General features: G+C 41.8%; 1 protein-coding gene across 1 annotated transcript in view; it reads left to right on the top strand.

Moving 5' to 3' along the window:
* The first annotated feature begins 3,350 nt into the window (after nucleotides 1-3,350).
* The window catches only part of Mak (male germ cell associated kinase), a 46,295-nt gene continuing 29,081 nt past the window's right edge, over nucleotides 3,351-20,564 (top strand). Inside the window, exons 1-5 of the mRNA XM_042678546.1 lie at nucleotides 3,351-3,378; nucleotides 12,886-13,199; nucleotides 17,117-17,171; nucleotides 18,701-18,822; nucleotides 19,576-19,655. Coding sequence (XP_042534480.1) covers nucleotides 13,099-13,199; nucleotides 17,117-17,171; nucleotides 18,701-18,822; nucleotides 19,576-19,655 — 358 coding nt within the window. The 5' untranslated portion in view covers nucleotides 3,351-3,378; nucleotides 12,886-13,098. The remainder of the gene's footprint in view (nucleotides 3,379-12,885; nucleotides 13,200-17,116; nucleotides 17,172-18,700; nucleotides 18,823-19,575; nucleotides 19,656-20,564) is intronic.

The following is a 20,564-nucleotide window of genomic DNA, read 5'->3' as shown; positions in this document are numbered from 1 at the left end:
TCCAAGGGTATTCTGCTGCTTCTCAGAATTCTCTTTTCAGCCATCTCTTCTCTGGTGCCCATTTTTCTATCCCCGCTTTTCTCTTTAAGGAACAATTTCTTATTGTTAGAAAAACCATGTTTCTTTTAAAGATATGTATTGACCTAGGAATATTTTAACTAAATGAAGAGAAGGGTTGGACTGTTCAATCATGATTCAATTTTTACTTTTTTGTTGTTGTTGTTGTTGGTCATGGGGCTTGAACTCTGGGCCTGGGCACTGTCCCTCAGCTCTTCAGCTCAAGGCTAGGGCTCTACCACTTGAGCCACAGCACTACTTCCAGCTTTTTCTGCTTATGTGGTCCTGAGGAATCGAACCCAGGGCCTCATACATGTGAGGAAAGCACTCTACCACTGAACCACCTTCCCAGCCCCCTCACGATTCAATGTTTAAGCACATTTGCTAGCATAAATTAATTGCACAAAGGGGTTTCATTGTGATGTTTATGGCATACGTGCAAATTACTTTGATCAAACTCACTCTGTCCATTTCACCCCACCCATTCTGTCCCTACTTTTAAAAAGATGTGGGTTCGTAGGCTCCTAGCTCTCTTTTCTTCTTGCAGATCATCTCATCCATGTCCATGACTTCATGACAGTATTAGAAAATTCTCTGTATTTCCACCTTGGACTGACCCCAAGAGCCAAGGGCCACACCCACCGCTGACACCTCGTAGAAATTGCTAAATGAATATGCCTCTGAGTCATCTCTTCTGCTTCTCATTCACTGGTCCTTTATCCCAGCCCATCTGAACTTTTATTTGTTTTATTTATTTATTTTTACTGAAATAGAAGTCCTTTCAGGACTCTAGATCAGTGACTGTCCACACATTCATTCTGCTTGAATACCAGTGTCTACCCTGTGACTGGTACTTAGCAGGTTCTCTGCACAAACAAATGAAAACAACTTAGAGGTGCAGTCCAGGAGAAAGTATATACCTGAGGACTTGCCAAAAGAAGGAAGGACCTGCCATACACAGCAGTTTTTCCCAGGTAGTGTATAAATAAAATACACCTTTGAGGCAATCATATGATCTTCTCTTACATTACCCAGTCTAGAAACTAGATTTAATGAATCAAAATTCTATAGAATAAATTGGAGCAAAAACAAAAGATCAAGCAAACCAACTTCTGATAAAGAACTGGCAATGAAGATGCTCCCAAACCCCCAAATCTAGACAACAAAAAGACATCAGTGTACACAAATTCATTAACTGAAATATGTTATATCCAAGGGAGAATTCAAATGTTGTAATTCCTTAGGAAGGCTAACTCACAGTACAACAAAATAAATACCAGGAAACTTGTACTTGAAAAGTGAAGGGGGTCAAGGGGAGTGAGGTAGACAAATTAAGAGAGAAAAGGGGGAGGGGAGAGAATGCGGTCATAAAATTCAATGCATGTCCTACAAAATTAAGACAATTGGGAGGAGGAGGAAGGTTTGGATAGTGGAAAATGGTGAAAGGGGTGACATCAGTCAAGATGCATTGTATTCATAAACTGCTTTGTTGGATGGCAACTTCTTTGTACAACTACTTAAAGAAAATAAAATACAATTTCAATTATATTTTTATTTTTTATGTGGAAGCTAGATCTAAAGTATACCTGGACATGATAACTTACACAAGACACAAACACACAGACTAAAGGAGTATACCCTTAGGCGAGGAACCCAAAGGTGTAACTTCTCTGACCATTCAAAATACTGTTTATCGAAACAAATTCCAAGAAGTGGAAACATGTTTTTTTGTAATTGTTATTGGTGATGGTGGTGTTTGGTTTTGCTTTTAGGTTATTCTTTTGTTGGGAGAAGGGGGGAAAGAGGAGGCAGAAAGGGAGGGAGGAAGGATGAACAAATGCAATCATGGTCCTCAGTATACACTATGTGGAAAATAAGCTATGCAACTCGTGGGTAGAAAAGGGAAGGAAAAACTGGAGCAAAGGGAAGGAAAGGGTGACATTGTCTAAGAAAGAAATGTACTCACCACCTGACTCATGAAAATGGTAACCCCTTTGTATAACATCTGAAAAATAACAGATTATATTACAAAAAACAAAAAGCTCACTAAATGCTGGAGGGGATGTGGACAGAAGGGAACCCTACTGCATTGTTGGTGGGAGTGTAAACTTGTTCAACCACTTTGGAAAGTAGTATGGAGGTTCCTCAAAAGACTCCACATAGAGCTCCCCTATGACCCAGCAATCCCACTTTTGGGCATTTGCCCAAATGTTTATAAACAAGACCACACTAAAGCTACCAGCACAACTATGTTTATTGCAGGACTATTTACTATAGCTAAGATATGGAATCAACCCAGATGCCCCTCAGTAGATGAATGGATCAAGAAACTGTGGTATATATACACAATGGAATTCTATGCCTCCATCAGAAAGAATGACATTGCCCCATTTGTTAGGAAATGGAAAGACCTGGAAAAATTATATTAAGTGAAGTAAGCCAGGCCCAAAGAAACATAGGTCCCATGGTTTCCCTTATTTGCAATATCTAGTATATGTTTGAGTGAAGCAGAAAAGGTCAGATAAGTGTTGTTAGGGAAATGAACCCTAAGATATGTATTCAAATGTTTTTTTTTCTTTCATGGATTTGTTTCAACGCATTTATAAGATTATTTCTTTGTTGGTTTGTATGTCCCTCCCCCACAGTATAACCCCTGCTTTCACTGTATTTGATGTCGGTATAATTTGTGGAGGGGAAGGGGAAAAACAAATCGTTTAAATAGGGATACAGGTGGATCCATTGCAACAATGAGAAGTACAAGTCGTTATGTTGAAAAACGAACTTTAAAACTTTGGTGTGGGGGGGCAGGATTAGGTGGGGGGGCGGGGCAGGGGGGGAGACTGGGAAGGGATGGGAAGGGTAAACAAAGGAGGAGGCTACAATGCTTGATAAGAAATGTACTCATTATCTTGCCCATGTAATTGTAACCCCTCTGTACAGTATTTTCACAATTTTAAAAAAAACTATGAAAAGAAATTTTAAAAAGCTCACTAAATCAATGAATGTTTCCTGAAGCCCCGCCCCTGTGGGGGAGGGTCTAGCGGGGTGGGCGTGGCTGGCTCGCGCAGACCACGCCTCCTTGGAGGCGGGGCTGGAGCCGGCGGGCGCACCCCGGCGGTTTCCTAGGAGACGAAACACACAGGACGCCGGAGCTTCACAAGGGGGCGAACGAGGTGAGCGGTCGGCGCCGGCAGGTAATCCTGAACGGGCGGGCTGCGGGCTGGCCTTCCTCGGTCCGACCCAACCGGAGCCTGTGCTCCGAGGCCGGCCGGGCATGTCCGACCCGGGCCACTCTCGGCCGAGAGCCAGGACCCGACGCCGGTCGGGGAGGGCGGGAAGGGCGGAGGGTCTGGAGGGGCGGACCAGGACCCCTCCGTGGCTTCCGCGCCCCGGACCTGGCGGGAACCGGTGCGGGGGGTGAGGGTGACCGCGGCGTGGAGACCCCGGTCCCGGGTCCCGTGCGGAGCCGGTCCCGCCGCGTTGGGATGCGGGGAGGAAACGACTCCCCGGCGTGGGGCGCGGGCCTGGCCCCGGGGGAGCCGGCGGAGCGCGGGGCGGGCCCGGGATCGGGAATGCTGCTGGAGGGGAGCGGGAATGGGGTCCGGGGGCGGCCCCGGAGGGCGGGCTGCGGCGTCCGGGCCGGCCCGTGCGGCGGCAGGTGGGGCGCGGGCCGGAGCCGCGCGCGGGGCGCCGGGGGGACCCCCGCCCGCGGCCCCCCACGGCCGTCCCCGCCAACCCGCGAGACGCCGGCCCCTGGAGGCGCTTCAGGTCCCTGGGAAAAGTGCGAGTGACCCGCGAAAGGACCTTGGGGTGGGAGGGGGGCGGGTGGAGGGGGCGGCCGACGGCCCGTGAGGACAGACGGACAAACTGCGTACAGAACCCCTGTAAGAGGAACCTGCTTCTCGGGCTCGCGCTAACGGAGGGAACTGGAAGTAAATTGACTTAATTCTAACCAGAAAACAAAACCACCACCCTTGTTCAGTGAAATGACCAGGCGACAGGGAGAGAAGTTTCGCCTTCAGCCTTGGCGTCCCAAACCAACCTGGCCTGGAAACGGGGTCTTTTCCTTGGAGTTGGACTTGATCGTTTGGGTGTTAAATAATCGGTGAATGTTGTTAGCACAGAGCATCGATGCTTTTATTTTTTTTTTAAAGACACTATTTGTTTTCCTGTTATTCTAATTTTTGGAAACATATCCCTTAGTGTGAAAGCCTTTTGTCTGTTAAGAGTTTTTTTTGTTTTCCACACTGATAGTAACACGATCACGTGTTCTACCAAGACACAACCAAAGCTTATCTGCTCTGTGATTGGCAGCCAGTTTTACCCTCCATTTGCCCTTCATGTAATCCTCTTTGATACCTAAGCTGCTTATTACCTGGCCAAAGCTGTTAAGAATAAGGCCCAAGTCTACCGCAATTGTGCACTTAGATAAAAATAAGAAAATGAGAGTAAGAATAAATTATGAGTATTTATTTGGTGAAGTTCTATAACTGAGACTAAATATTTCCTTGAAATTGGCATATATTCAAGTGACTCTTAGGAAAGTAAAAAAAAAAAATTGTGCAGATTAAAAAAAATAGTGCAGATTGATAGTAGAAAATTCTAAGTTCTTAATTCATTTAATTGTGGATCCTGCTGAATTAATGAAGGATCATACTTATACTGCATGTACTTGGGTCTTCTTTGGTTTTGTTGCACATATATGTACTCATGCACATAAACTGTTAATGCATCCCTATTTTGCAGAATTAATTTCCCAAAGGTCAATGGCTATGAGTAGATATAACTTGTAGAGAAGTACTATTGATGTTGGAGAATCGGAGACAGTCTATGTTCCTTTCATTACATACAGTACTATTCCAGTAATTGCTTTATAACCTTGACATTTGATACTAATAAAACCAGTTGTTTGTGCTAGGCATCGGTGATTCACACCTCTAACCCTATCTACACAGGAGGCTGAGAGCTGAGGATTATGGTTCAAAGACATCTTGGGCAGGAAAATTCATGAGACTCTTATCTCCAGTTAACCATTAGTAACTGGAAGGGGAGGTGTGAATCAAGTGGTAGAGTGCTAGCCTTGAGCAAAAAATCTCAGGGACAGTGCCCATGTCCTGAGTTCAAGCCCTAGGACTGGCACAAAATCCAACAAGAAAAAAAAAAAACTAGTTGTGTGCATAGGAATATTGACTTTTTTGCACAACCTTCTTATCTATGGCTTATGCCTTCTCGTTTGCTGTAGGCCATATTTTCCTGGGTTAGACTGGATAGCTGAAATGATCAGTTTCTCTCCTGAAAAAGCCGCTTGTTTTTGTTCTAACTAACATGGTTCAAAAGAGGCCTTTCTAGAGTTTGGTGTGAGAGCATGTAATCTTGTGTTACCAAAGGCTAGATATGGCTTAAACTGGACAGGTTCTCAGTGCTGGCTCTCAGTCTGACCTTTCAGAATCTACATCAGATCTTTAATTTCCACCATCAAACAGAAGCTGGGACATGGTCGCATATTTGTTGATTCTTTCTTAAGTATATGCTCTCATAGAGCCATCCAAGGTTGAAAGAAAATGAGGTTTCCAGAATAGCTGCTTCAGAAATGGCTGGACTTCCAGGCCAGTGCAGAAAGACAGCAGTGATTCAGTAGTCTGCTTTTCCCACCTCAAGGTAATGGTGATGGTGGCATATGAGGAGCCCAGTGGTGGAAGAGACAGAGGCAGTGCATTCCACTGTTTTCGGTTGTTGGGCAAATGCAAGGTATATTTTGTTGTTTGCAGTACCCCCTTACCTCTCTGCACCTACCTCCCAGGTTACATCCCATCCCAGACCCCAATGGTAGTCTGTCTTTCATCCCCTTCTCAAGCACTATGTTCTTTTGCAGTGTTGCTCAGTGACCTTCTTCTTCCCAGGTCAATGTTTGTCCTCAGGCCTTACCTTAAAAGTCATTCGTGCTGTACCTTTGGCTCACACCTGTAACTCTACTCAGGAGGCTGAGATGTGAACATCACCATTTAAAGCAGCCCCAGCAGACAAATCTGACTCTTATCACAAATTCACCAGCCAAAAAGCATAAGTGGAGGTATGGTTCAAGTGGTAAAGCAACAGTTAACAAGTTTTTCCTTTAACCTCCCAAATTGTCTTGTCTCATGCTTACTTTCGCTTGCCTCTTTCTAGGATTTTTTTAAAAATATCTTTCCAGGAATGTAGATGACACAAATGCAGCCCTGGGTTTTCAGGGCAGGCATAGTACCTTGTGCCTGTGTCAGCTGGCCAGCAGGATGTTGGTGTTTCTGAGAGAGGAGCTTGGATAGGAATGTTAAGTGTGGAGCACTGTTTGGTTTTAGCTGTAGGAGCAATGCTTCTTCTAGCTGCTTCACTGATTGGAAAAGCTTGGCACAGTGTCATCAGAATTGGGTTGTTTGTAATGTGGGGATTACATGGAAGAACTAAACAGCTTCAACTCTATCGCAAGTACTAGACCGACTCCATCATTGATTCTCTGATTGGTCATAGACAGATCATTTTAAACCTTCTCTCACATGAAGAACATGATAGTTATTTGCACAATATAGTCTCTATATTATTACCTAATCAAAAAGGATAAGTGAACCTAGAGAGAATGAATGTATTTTCTCAAGAGACAGGTGTATATCATCTTAATTGGGAGGTGAGAAAGAATGGGTAAGCATCTAATATGCTGGTAAAATGGTAAGAAATAGATTTAAATTCCTGTGTTGTTAAGTCATAGCACAGCTCAAAAGAACTTCCAGGAAGTGGCGCTGTGGCTCAAGCAGTAGAGTGTTCACCTTGAGCTGAAGAGCGCAGGGACAGCGCTCAGGCCCAGAGTTCAAGCCCCACGACCGACAAAAAAAAAGAACTTCCAAAACTGGATTTGTGTCTAGCATGGGTTTGCTCATGCTTGAAATTCTAGCTAGAAGGCTGTGATCTAAGGATCAAAGTTTGAAGCCAGCCTGGGCAGGAAAGTCCATGAAATTCTAATCTCCATTCAAACACTAAAAAGCTGAAAGTGGAGGTATAGCTCAAGTGGTAAAGCACCAGCCTTGAGCAAAAAAGCTAAAGTTAATGGACAGCACCTAGGCTCAGGAATGGAAGTTGTTGGGGGGGGGGGGGGAAGGGGGGAGGAACCTTGCTTATAAGACAAAGGAAAACAAAAATTGAGAAAAACAAATATGTAGTTTAGTTTGGAGCCACATATAGAGATGCTGCCCTTCTTCCTTTCTTTATATTACTAGCTAGTACTTTGATTTTAGGGTTTATTTTGTTGGTCATGGGGCTGGAACCTGGGGCCTGGGTGCTGTCCCTGAGCAATTTTGTCCAAGGCTAGTGCCCTACCACTTTGAGCCACAGCACTACTTCTGGTTTTGTGGTGTTTAATTGGAGATAAGAGTCTCACGGGCTTTCCTGCCTGGGCTGGCTTTGTACTGCGATCCTCAGATCTCAGCCTCCTGAGTAGCTAGCATTACAGCCTGGCTTAACAGCTAGTACTTAGAATCAGTGTCTGTGCATAACATAAAGACCTTTTGGAAAAACTGTTCTTTTTTCCTTTCCTTACAAATGGGAAGCCTTTGGTTGATAGTTGTGAAGATCTTTAGTTTAGGCTTAAACTAAGGAAAAATGCAGAACCCCTTAAATAGGAATAGAATCTACTGATGAGCTTTTTTTTTTCAAGGAGTGAATTATTGTTCGTGTGTCTTTGGGAAGGTTATCATCTAGGTGAAGTAAGATACATGTTAAGTCAGTATGCACTCCCTGTTACTTAGCCCACGTGATTCTGATGGAATTTCCTGCAAACACATGCATTCTTGCAAACACATGCATTTTTGCAAACACATGCATTCCTGAAGACAGGAAACCACAATTATGCACATGTGTGTGCTACCTCCTTCAGAAAGCCTGGCTGTAGAAATCGGAGATATTTTGACAACTACAACATGTTCTTTAAACTTTTTTTTAGTGGTGCCATGCATTTTGTTACTGTCTGCAACTAAGTATCAAGTCTTGTAAGAGAGTAAGAAATTTCTAAAAGCAAAAGAAGAATGCCAAATAGGTATGAATTGAACATCAGTTCCTTGAAATACAGAACTAAAATAAAACAACAGGAGGGAATTGTTGAACATTATATAAAGACTGGCAGACACTAAGGTACATGTGTCTTGTTTTATTTATTTGCAGTAAGCTATTGAAACAAAGTTGTTGTTTTTTTTGGGGGGTCCGGTGGTGGGGCCTGAACTCTGGGCCTGGGCGCTGTCCCTCAGCTCTTCAGCTCAAGGCTAGCGCTCTACCACTTGAGCCACAGCACCACTTCTGGCTTTTTTTCTTTTTGCTTATGTGGTGCTGAGGAATCGAAACCCAGGGCCTCATGCATGCAAGGCAAGCGCTCTACCACTGAGCCACCTTCCCAGCCCCTCAAGTGATCAGTATTTAAAAGTACATTTCTGTCATCCAAATCACATTGAAAATTCAGTTGCAGTTGCCATGCACAGAAGATTACTGTTGCTTCATGAGCTGCTTTGAATGTATAGCTGGTCATCCATTTGGAAACTAGCCACATGACAGTCAATGCAATAACTGATCACTGACCGAATTCTGTGCTAGTTGTGATTAAATTTATCTGATAAAACTGGGTGAGGAATGGTTTTGTCTTCCCTGTGGGAAAGGGTCATGGTGTGTGCACGTTGCCCTTGAATGTGAGTATGTACACAGTGGCTGTGTGTGGAAAGAGTACTCAAATGATAAAATGATGTATACACCCAGATAAGTCTAAATTCTTTGTTCTGTTCTTTGCATTTCCCTTTTTCTCTATAGGCTTGAAACTATTTCCAGATGAAAATTTAAAAAATAAATAAAAGGCTTATCCATTACAGAAACTTTGGGGGAAAAAAGCAAAAGCCCAACTCTGTAGCCTAAACTCTACTGGCATCAGTAGCTATGTTAGCTCAAGAACAATCACATAAGCAAATCTCTAATTTTCATCTCCATTTGTAGATCTGATTCAGCTCCATTAAATAGAAAGTTCAGAAATACATAAATGTTATTATAGATACTAATGAATATTTATACAAGATTATATCTACATTAGAGTATCTGATCATAATACTGTTTAAATGCTACAGGTTATCCTTTTCCTGTCAGTCTTGGTTTTGATCAGTACCAAAAGTTTTTGTGCCCAGTGAGAAAGCTGATTCCAAGTCAAACAAGACTCGTAGCATGGTGTTTCAGTCACTGTGGTCTGCTATAACAGAAGAGCAGAGATTGGGTGCTTATAAACAACAGTGATGTCTTCTCAGAAGCCATCAATGGATTTGGAGTCTAGTCCAGAACCACAACTATCTGGAGGCATGACGGGTGTGGCCAAGTGCTCTCTGGACCTTCCTTTTGAGTACTTATGACTCCATCACTTTCCAAAGGCCCCATCTCCAGATACTGTCATCTTGGGAAGATGTCTTTTTTCTTAAGAAAGAAAAAGAAAGAAGGAGAAAGAAAGAAAGAAAGGGGGAAAGGAGGGAGGGAAAGAAAGAGAGAAAGAGAAAGGAAAGAAAGAAAAAAAGAAAGAAAAGAAAAGAAAGAAAGAAGGAAAAGAAAAGAAAGAAGCTCATTTATGTATTTGCTTTTTTTGTTTGTTTTTGGTGGGTCCAGTTGTGGGGCCTGAATTCTGGGCCTGGGCACTGTCCCTCAGCTCTTCAGCTCAAGGCTGGCGCTCTACCACTGAGCCACCTTCCCAGCCCCTCATTTATGTATTTGTTGAGATAGGTCTCACCATATAGCTCAGACTGGCCATGAACAGACAATTCTCCTGCCTCAGCCTCCTGAGTATTACAGAAGCGCATAACTATGCCTGTCCAGGGCGTTAGGACCCTGACTTAGTTTTGGACTATGAACTAAGTCACTGTGTTTTGGGGTGAACCTCTTAGTATTCTTGGACTTACCAACTACCCTTTGACACTACAGAATTGTTACAGGAGTACTCTGGGAAAATAGCATGTAATAAATGATACTGTCGTTGAAAATTTAGGGATAACAGAAAACCTATTATATTTTGCTTATATTGTTAGGAAGATGATTGATACTTGCCTTTTTTGTTTTTTATTGTAAAATAGGGTACAGAGGGGTTACAGTTACATGAGTAAGGTAATGAGTACATTTCCTATTGAGCATTGTTACCCCCCTCTTTTGTTTTCCCCCTACTATCCTTTCCCTCCCCACCTCCCCAACTCCTCCCTCCCCCCAACCTGAAGTTGTAAAATTCATTTTCAACTTAGTGTCTTGTGCATCTCATTGTTACACCATTATTTTTATAATACTAGTACGGTTGTGTTCTTGGCATGTGTGATTGGCAGGGGTAGAGATCAATTATGTTAATCTGCAACTACTAAGATAGCAGCTTTATATTAAGTATATGTAATATGACCTTCTATAGTTAAATATGTATTCTTTCTGTATGTCATAAAAGGAGGAAAAGACAGCTGTGATCCTTGACTGTTTATCAGCCACCATGGCATTCACAATAAGTGAATAAACTTTGCACCACTCATCACCTTCTTGCTGCAGTGGTGGGGGCACAGGAGCAGAATGAAGACCAGCCAGCTCCAAAACATGCCATATATCTGGCTCTAAAGAGCCAAAGCCAGATCCCAGCTTCTGCTCAGATCTGAGTGTGCTCCACATGCTCTCATTTCATTGGCCCAGATCAAGTCACATGACCAAGTAGGGGTGGGACACATAAGCACAGTCCAGTCACGTGGGGCAAGGCAGGTCTGTATGATTCTTTAGGAAAGATAGAATATAATCAGGTACAAGAATAAATCTACCGTCCTACATTTATGCTGTTATGCATAGCATATTGCCATCAGTGAAAAGAAGCAACAATTTAGCGGAAAGGAAGTTTTGATCGTGATGACTTTCCAGGACCTACTAGCTTTATTTCTGTGATTTGTACTGGGAATATCTGGAAGATTACACACTCCCATCTAATTGGGCTTTCCTAAGAGTTTCCTGGGGTATCTCTTTGTACAAAGAAGGATTTCTGCTGATGGACTCTGCTTTGGCAGGTTGTATAAAGGGTATAAAAAAGCCAGGCCTCTGAGGAAGAATGCCAGAGTGGTCCATCCATTGCTACACAGTTGGAGGACTTGCGAGGATTGAAAGATGTTTGCTAGCTGGGCACCCATGGCTCATGCCTGTAATCCCAGCTGCTCCAGAGGCTGAGATCTGAGGATCGAGGTTCAAAGCCAGCCTGGGCAGGAAAGTCTGTGAATCTCTTATCTCCAGTTAATCACCAGAAAACCATAAGTGGTGCTGTGGCTCAAGTGATAGAGCACTCGCCTTGAGCTGAAGGGCTCAGGGCAGTGCCCAGGCCTAGAGTTCAAGACCAATGAACCCCCCCAAAAAATGTACAGGAAGGATGGGCCACTCATTAATCTGGACCATGACATTTTAATGCCACTCACATATGTGTGTCAGTGGGACAAAAAGTAATTGATGATAATATAGAAATTATAAGAAAATAGCAGTTCCCTAAGCTTTTGATTTTAGTTGTTTTTCCCCTCCTTTCAGTTACAACAGAGTGTATCTGTATTCTGTTTGATGTTTTAAATGCAAAACTTTGAGTAGGTATGTATGTTACAGAAGGAAGGAGAGGAGGAGATGGAGGGAAGGAGAAGGAGATGGGGTGTTATACAAAGATTCATATCTATAGTCTCATGGGATGTTAGAGCTAGACTGCTCTGGTGTCAGTTACATAAACTGAGATCCAGAAAACTGAAAACTTTGCCCCTACTGTAACAGGTTGAAAGGTGTCAAGGTTCAAGATCAGTCTTCACATTTGGAATATAGACTGTTAAGACCTCAATTCCAAAATTTATTCTTGCACCTCTTGAATGTCATAGAGAGTAATTAATTATATGTAGGGCTGGAGGTATGGCTCAAGTGGTAGAGTACCAACCCATCAAAGAAGCTGAGCACATGCAAGGCCATGAGTTCAGGCCTTCGTACCAGCAAGAAAAAAATGTAATCACACGTATTACCAAATAAACGTGTATATACATATATGTATGTTTGTGTGTACATATATATATGTAAACAGTTCTACATTTCTCATTTTTTGTGTATATTAAGTATGATACTAATTCCTGGGTTTTTCTGTATTTAATGCAAAATAAACAGAATATGAAGTTCTTTTATAATGCTATTCTCTCCACATAAGTTTACTTTATATTTACCTTACCTAATTGGGATTTCTATATCAGGAAAGTTTTTATTTTTACAAAGAATATAATTTTAAGTTTGTTTGTTTTTTGCCAGTTCTAGGGTTTGAACTCAGAGCCTGGACACTGTTCCTGAGTTTCATTTGCTCAAGGCTAGCACTCTACCACTTGAGCCACAGCTCCACTTCTGGCTTTTTCTGTTTATGTGGTACTGAGGAATCGAACCCAGGACTTCATGCATGCTAGGCAAGCACTCTATCACTAGGCCACATTCCAAGCCCCTACTTTTAAGTTTAATATGCTAAATTAAGTATGACGCAATAGCCAAATCAACGTATGGGTAAGGCTTAAATAAAGACTTCCTAACATCTTATTTGGAATAATATAAATTATAGCCAATAAAAAGAAGACCATACCAATCACTAAGTCAATACCAAATCTCAGAAAACAACACACATAATGAATTGCACAGGTGACACTGGGTCCATTGTGTGTGAACTTCATGTCACAGGGCACATGTCACTGGCTGATGCCTGGTGTTTCGTTATCCATGGCTTCTTGTATTCTAGGTTGTTGGGACAAAAACTCCCCTTACATTTTGTCTTTCTTGCAGGTTGTTCATAAGAATGGAAGCAATGTTTACTTGGTGGACTCCTTTTACTGTGGCTGATGAACCTGCATAACTTTGAGGGAGACCCTGGATTTAATGATGACAAACCTTTCACCAGTGTAGCAACAGGAGCAAAGGCAAAACCCCACAAAAACAAAGAAGTGTTTGCATTTAGATTCAACAAGGGAGTCATTTCAATCAAGCACTTTGGCCAGAATGAACCGATATACTACCATGAGACAGCTGGGTGATGGCACCTATGGAAGCGTGCTAATGGGCAAGAGTAATGAATCTGGGGAGCTGGTGGCTATCAAGAGGTATGTGTATATGTGGGGGGGGGAGGGGCGGGGCGGGGGCTGTGGCTTACATGAGAAACTCAGGTCTTCCTGTAGTTATGTGCTTGCTTCAGAAGTATTTTGCAGCACACAGTAGAAGTCTAGTTTAGACCTCATGCTAGTTTGACAAAGTAGCATGCTAATCCGAAAAAAAAAAAAAAGGTGTGTGTGGGGGAATTACCAAAAAGCTACCCCTGATGATCTTTGTTTATATTATTTTAATTTTCCATTTTGTCCAGATACAAATGACAAAACAAAAAAATATTTTAAGTGCTCTGTCTTTTATGCATAAAACATTCGTACTGAAATTAAAAGTAATAAAATTTATTTTTCAAGTTTAAAGTTGAATACAAAGTAGAACTTGTTTTAAGACAATAGGCCTCCCACAAAAAAAAAAAAAAAAGTCAAATTTGATGCTGGCTTGCATATAGTATTTTCCTAGACATATCAATGAACTAAAGTTTACTATTATTTCTTTTTAATCTCCTGTATTTATTGCTATCCAACAAAATACCCCAAAGCTTAGGGGTTAAAATAAGAAGAGATATTTATTCATAGTTTTTGTGGGTCAGGAATGTAGAGGTGACTTAAGTGGGTTGTTTTGGCTTAGGGAGCTCATGTTGTGGCTCTCAGTTGTCATCCAGGGTTTCAGAAGTGAAGGTTTGAGTAGAGCCTGGCAGTCTGTGACCACTGTTGTCGTTTTCTTAGGAGTACGTCCAGAGGCTAGAAGCCTGAATTTCCGGTTGGCTTCTCCTGAGGCCTCTCTTAGTGGCTTGTCAGAAGCCATCTTCTCTTTGCTTTCAGAATATCTGTGGGTACGTGTGTTTCATCAGCTCCTCTGATAAGGACACCAGTGATTTCAGCTCTGGGCCTTTGTGAAGGTGTCATTAAATTTTAATCACCCCTTAAAGGCTCCATCTCCAAACACTGTCATACTTTTGCAGGTTATGACTTTAACTTGAACGTTGCAAGGTAGGGGAGCAGCCATAACGGGCTGCCATACCAAAACAGACTGGGTGGCCTAAATAATAAATGTATCTACTTTCAATTCCAGAGACTCAAGGTCTAAAATCAAGGTGTTGGCAGGGGTGTCTCCTTCTGAAGGCTGGGAGAGAAGGGATCTATTCCAAGCCTCTTGTCCTGGCCCTGCATGGCCATCTTCCCTCTATTTCTTTATAGCATCCTCTGTAGCCATTTCTGTGTGTCTTTTTGTAAGGACAACAGACAGGTTGGATTACGGACCATCTTAATGACTTCACTTTATATATTTATTTACTTTGTAAAGACCCCAACCCCAAATATAGCCACCCTGACTTCAACACATCATGTTTAAGGGACACACTACAAATCACACCACTCACTCCTCCCATGGGTGGCAAAGCTGTACTGTTGTTGGCAGCAGGCCTCATTTTCTCCTCACCTGGGCCTCTCCAGAGGTTTTCTCAAGCATCCTAAGGACATGGAAGCCATCGTCTACCTGGCTACATTTCAGATCCTGGTTACCATGACTACCAAAGTATGATAATGTAAAATTTAAATGCTTCAAGTATTGCAAAAGGTAATGGTCTAAAACACATGTTTAAGGAACTAAGTATAGTGGTGCATGCCTGTAATCCAAGCTATTTGGGAGGTGGGAGGGTCACAGCCCAAAGTTGGCCTGAGCAGGCGCATGAGACCTTAGCTGAAAAACAAAATGTAGCCGGGCACCCGTGGCTCACGCCTGTAATCCTAGCTACTCAGGAGGCTGAGGTCTGAGGATCGTGGTTCAAAGCCAGCCCGGGCAGGAAAGGCAGTGAGACTCTTATCTCCAATAAACCGCTCAAAAACCAAACATAGTGCTGTGGCTCAAGTGGTAGAGCACTCGCCTTGAGCTGAAGAGTGCAGGGACAGTGCCCAAGCCCAGAGTTCAAGCCCCATGACCGACCAAAAAAAAAAAAAAAGCAAAATGTTACAGGGGCTAAAGTATGATTACAGTTGCAGTAGGCTTTGTCTGGCAGTAGGCTTTGTCTAGCAAAAGCCTTGAATTCACTCCCTAGTATTACACCAAGAAACATAGAGTAGATAGATAAAGAGAGACAGAGAGATGATAAGTCAAATGAAAATATGCTTTTATGTATGCCATTCCTAGGGTTTGAACTCAGGGTATAAGTCTCTATCCCTGAGCTTTTTTGCTCATGTTCAGCATTTTACTACATTGAGCCATAGCTTCACTTCTGACTTTTTGGTAGTTAGTTGAAGATAAGAGTCTTGAAGACTTTCCTGCCTGGGCTGGCTTTAAACCAAGATCTTCAACTCTCAGCCTCCTGAGTAGCTAGGATTACAAGAAGGAGTAAGCCACCAGCATCCAGCTTTAATTATATATTTTCTCTGTATTTCAAAACTGCTGTATTTTTCAAAGTTTTAGCAATAGGCAGTGGGGAATACTGCCCTGTCTCATTTCAGCACTGAAATGAGTAAGCCATGAGCCCTCAATTTAATCAAACTGCCTCATAAATTTATTGTGCCTACGTGACCATCAGTGAAACACTGATGCACATAACAAGAAGAGTATCTACTGTTTCCTGCGTGTTGCAGAAAGCATGCTACAGTAAGCGTCTCGGTGAAGTAATGTACTCTATGACCAAAAATTGTGAGGCCCAGAGAGGTGACCCAAGTGGCTCTTCCAAGGCCGCCCAGCCGGGGAGCAGCCATTGCATGCCAGACTTGTAGTCCTGCAGATGCCAGTTCCTGACCACCTTCCTCCCCTGCAATTCATGACCTTGGAGGAACCAGATTATAATAATTACTGCATCTAATACAGTAATTATAAGCTTCCTCAGAATTTTCTAGAACATCTCACCAGTAGTTATAATAGTAAATGAAAGAATAGGGCATATTTTTTTTTTACTTTTCACAATCCAGCCGTTGAATTCCTATGCCTGAAAAAAAAAACAGTTTTAGGACACAAACCCTGTCTTTTCTCAACTCCTATCTTGTGTGGTGACTGAAAATCCATTCATCTATAGTACAGAACCCCTATCTATTGTATACATTGGGACATTATTTTACTCTCAACTTTCAACACTGGGACAGAAGAAGAAAGTAAAGAACAGAATTTGAGAAAGGCCTTGGAGTCAGTCCCACAACTAAAATAGCAAGTGAGAGAGAGAGAAGGAGGAAGAAGAGGAATGAAAAGGAAGAACAAAAGAAGAGGGAAAAGAAGAGGAGAGGAAAAGAGAAGGAAGAATAGGAGATGAAGGAGAAGAGGAAGAGGAGAAAGGAAGAGGAGGAGGAGACAGGAGAAGGAGGAAGATGAAGAGAGGGAGGAGGAAGAAGAAAAGGAGGAAGATGAAGAGGAGGACCACAGGAAGAGAGGGACAGAGGGAGAAGAAGGAAGGGGTGGAGGAAGGAGAGAAAAGAAGGAGAGAAGAGGAAGGTGGCTACAGTCATTTCTAATGTTTGGTCACTTCTGAATTTTGGCTGGTTTCATTCATTTTGCTTTATAGCTGAGGTCATGATATAAACATTCTTATGTCAAGTTGACTAAATTTACTACTAAAATTTATGATTCTTCCTCCAGCCCCTTCTAAAATATGTATTTCATATTTACCATTTAAGTTCCAGAAAGAGAAGAAATGTGAAAGGACTCAGTTATACTGATTAAACAATGTTAAGAACTCACCCAGAATGGAAGCTTCATAACAGTTGACTGTGTGAGGTTGGAAAGTCAGACATGACACAGGCCTGGCCTCTATCAGCAGCTTGAGAAGGAGGGAAGTAATAATGTGTTTCTAAGACAGAGGAAGTGGTACCATCATTTCCCCAAAGTGAACCCCAGTAATAAAGGAAGAAAGCCATTGTGTCATTTGTATTTTGTAATCCTCAATCCTGGGCACTGAATATCTTCTTGTTTATTTCAGGATGAAGAGAAAGTTCTATTCTTGGGATGAATGTATGAACCTGAGAGAAGTTAAGGTAAAGTCTGAGAAATGAACAGAACTCAAGACCTAACTCCATCTTGTGCCAGACAATAGCAAAAAAAATATATATATATATTCCCTGGGAATAATTGGGAAGCATTCAAAGATAATGGTGTTTACATTTTCCTTCATCTTCCAAAAATAACTACTCACAGCTTCCTGCTCTGATGTTAGTGGACAACAGAAATATGGCCTCCTATTTGAAAGTTCTCTCTCACTTCTAAATCTTTTAGAGAAGAGCATTTTAAATTCAGACTAGCAAAAGAAAGATAACTTTTTAAATTTAGTTTCTTTCCTTCTTTTTTATTGTGAGAATACCATACAGAGGAGTTAAAATTACATGGGCAAGATAACGAGTACATTTCTTATCAAGCATTGTTGCCTCCTCTTTGTTTCCCCTTTCCATCCCTTCCCATACTCCCCCCACCTCCCCTCACCTGATCCCCCCCCCACCAAAGTTATAAAGTTCGTTTTTCAACATAACGACTTGTACATCTCATTGTTGCAATGGGTCCACCTGTATCCCTAGTTAAATGATTTGTTTTTGCCCTTCCCCTCCACAAATTATACCAACATCAAATACAGTGAAAGCAGGGGTTATACCGTGGGGGAGGGACATACAAAGCAACATAGAAATCATCTTTTTAAATTTCTACATACCATTTCCTATATTTTATGCTGTACAGCTTTAACAAGTATTGGAGATATTTCAATGGCTAAGTCAAAAATAAGATTGCCTTAATTCCTTCCCATCCTCCCTCCACACACACACAGAAAGACAGATTGAATTGATTGGTAGCTATTGTTAGCTTGGTTAATACTTGCACTTAATATACATGTACTACTTGCTTTAGGTATTCTAAAATGTTTAAATTTTTGTAGCTATTAAAATGTAACTCATGAATGAATCCAGAAGCAACGGAAAATTACTTAAAGTCATTATCATTGAATGAGATTTTTGCCAACTTCTGTTCATTTGTCTTAAGAATTTAATGCTTTAGCCAGATGTGATATCTCTGTAATTCCAGCTATGCAAAAGACTATTAGAGGGATGGAAGTTCAAGGCCAACCTGGGGAAAGAGCTAGGAAGATCCCATCTCAAGGAGGTAAAGATAGGAAGATTACAGTCCAGACCAGCCTGAAAGGCAAAACAATATTTTTTTTGGGGGGGGGGTCCGGTCGTGGAACCTGAACTCTGGGCTTGGCGCTGTCCCTCAAGGCTAGCTCAAGGCTAGCACTCTACCATTTGAGCCACAGCGCCACTTCCGGCTTTTTTTCTGTTTATGTGATGCTGAGGAATCGAACCCAGAGCCTCAAGCATGCAAGGCAAGCGCTCTACCACTGAGCCACCTTCCTAGCTCAACAGTATTTTTTTTAATGCAAGACCCTATCTGAAAAAGAACTTAGGGCAACAAGAACTTAAAGGCATGGCTCAAGTGGTAGAGCACCTACCTAGCAGGGCTCTGAATTCAAACCCCAGTACTAACAAAAAAAAAAAGAATTCAATGCTTTGCTATTTTGCAGTCTCTGAAGAAACTTAATCATGCCAATGTGATTAAATTAAAAGAAGTTATCAGAGAAAATGACCATCTTTATTTTATATTTGAATATATGAAAGAGAACCTCTATCAATTAATGAAAGACAGGTATGTATGTATTTTATGAGAAATATATTTGTCCTGTTATTTTGTCCAAAATCTCCTTGGATCATTTGAACATATTGCACTTTAGGACAGAGAAATCATTTCAAGAAGTGGATTTGAATTAGCCTATTATTGTTGTTGAATGGCAACATTTAACTCTGGAAAGAGAAGCCACCACTTTTCTGGGATAATTCTTTAAAAGGCAAGATAAATATTTCAGATAAGCACGTCTAACATTTATGCTTTAAAAGGTGAATCTAGGATGTAGCTCAAGAGGTAGAGAGCCTGCTTAGTAAGCCGGGGTCTTAAATTCAAACCCCACTACTCTAAATAAACAGACAAGCTGTAATAAAGCTGGTTTTAGGCAAAACTGTAGACATTTAACCTTCTGGTCAAGCATCTTAGGAAAAGTTAATAGAAGAATGGAGAAAGGAAGTCTAGGTTGGTGGCTCACACCTGTAATACAGTTCCTCAGGAGGCAAAGATCTGAAGATCTCAATTGGAAGACACGCACACATACATAGACACAGAAATCAGTTGCTGAATATTTTTGTTCAGTACAATCACTCTTATAGATGAGTTTTGATAACACATCAACACAAATTTCTATTTCCACCTTTTGAATGCATGCACTTTTACACTGTAAGTCTGGAAATGATACCTCAGCCAGTATCCTGAGGCTAACAGAGGCAGGGGAAAATCTCTAGTGGCTGATTAACAGGATGTCATGACTGTTCATTTATCCATTTCTTCCAGAAACAAATTATTTCCTGAGTCAGTCATCAGGAACATTATGTATCAAATATTACAAGGACTGGCGTTTATCCATAAACATGGTAGGTATCTCCATGTTTACCTCTGTGCTGTTGAGTTCCCACACAGGCAACGTGTGTCAGCTGTTAAATAATGTTAGATTGTATACCTGCAAGTTTGGGGTGTATACTTACATACATACACTTTATTGTTTTTCTAGCCCTGTGTAAAGCAGGATGTCTGCAATCTAGAACCATCTTTCTCCATAGGAGAGGTTTTAACAGTTTAAATCTTCAGTTGATTCAGTCATCAGAAACTCATCCTGCCCCTCCTTCTCACAACTGTAACTGAAATGTCAAATGTGACTAGTCCTTCTTCATGAAAACACTGGAATTCTTTGATCCACCATGCCCAGGTCCTAACATTTGAATAATTAATAGCCCAATGCTGTTTTCTCAATGATTTTAGCATTTGCATTTAGTCGTTCCTATTCGCTGAGGGAAATTAAAGCAGGTGTTTATTCTTTTCTTTGAATTTATTATTTAAGTGATTCATTTTTTGCATATGTGTCAAACCAAAAATAGTCCAAAACATAGAAATGGTTGTGTGCAGTGAGTCACGGATGTTAGATAGTAAGTTGGGAAAGTGTGTGTCACACCACTGTGTGTTCTGACCGGGGACAAGTGACCACCACCCCGCCCTCCCTGTCCCCTTCCATCTCACATCCTCTATAGTCTCTCTGCCTTTCTCCTTGCTCCTCTAGCTGCTGCAGGACACAATATGTCTCCAAAAGATGCCATTTAGAATATCGCTGAGTCTCTCCTCTCATTTTTTGCTAGTACTGAGGCTTGAACTCTGCGTCTCATGCTTTCATTCAGCTTGCTTGCTTATGAGTGGTACTCTACCACTGGAGTCAGCTTTTTTCCTGGTTAATTGGAGATGGAACCGCAATGACTTTTCTGCCTGCCGTGGCCTTAACCCTTGATTTTCCA

This window comes from Dipodomys spectabilis, unplaced genomic scaffold (genome assembly GCF_019054845.1).
Source record: "Dipodomys spectabilis isolate Male_0828 unplaced genomic scaffold, ASM1905484v1 ptg000045l, whole genome shotgun sequence".
In the NCBI taxonomy this organism is placed as follows: Eukaryota; Metazoa; Chordata; class Mammalia; order Rodentia; family Heteromyidae; genus Dipodomys; species Dipodomys spectabilis.
The sequence above is the reverse complement of the archived record's forward strand: the minus strand, read 5'-3'. Positions and strand labels throughout refer to the sequence as shown.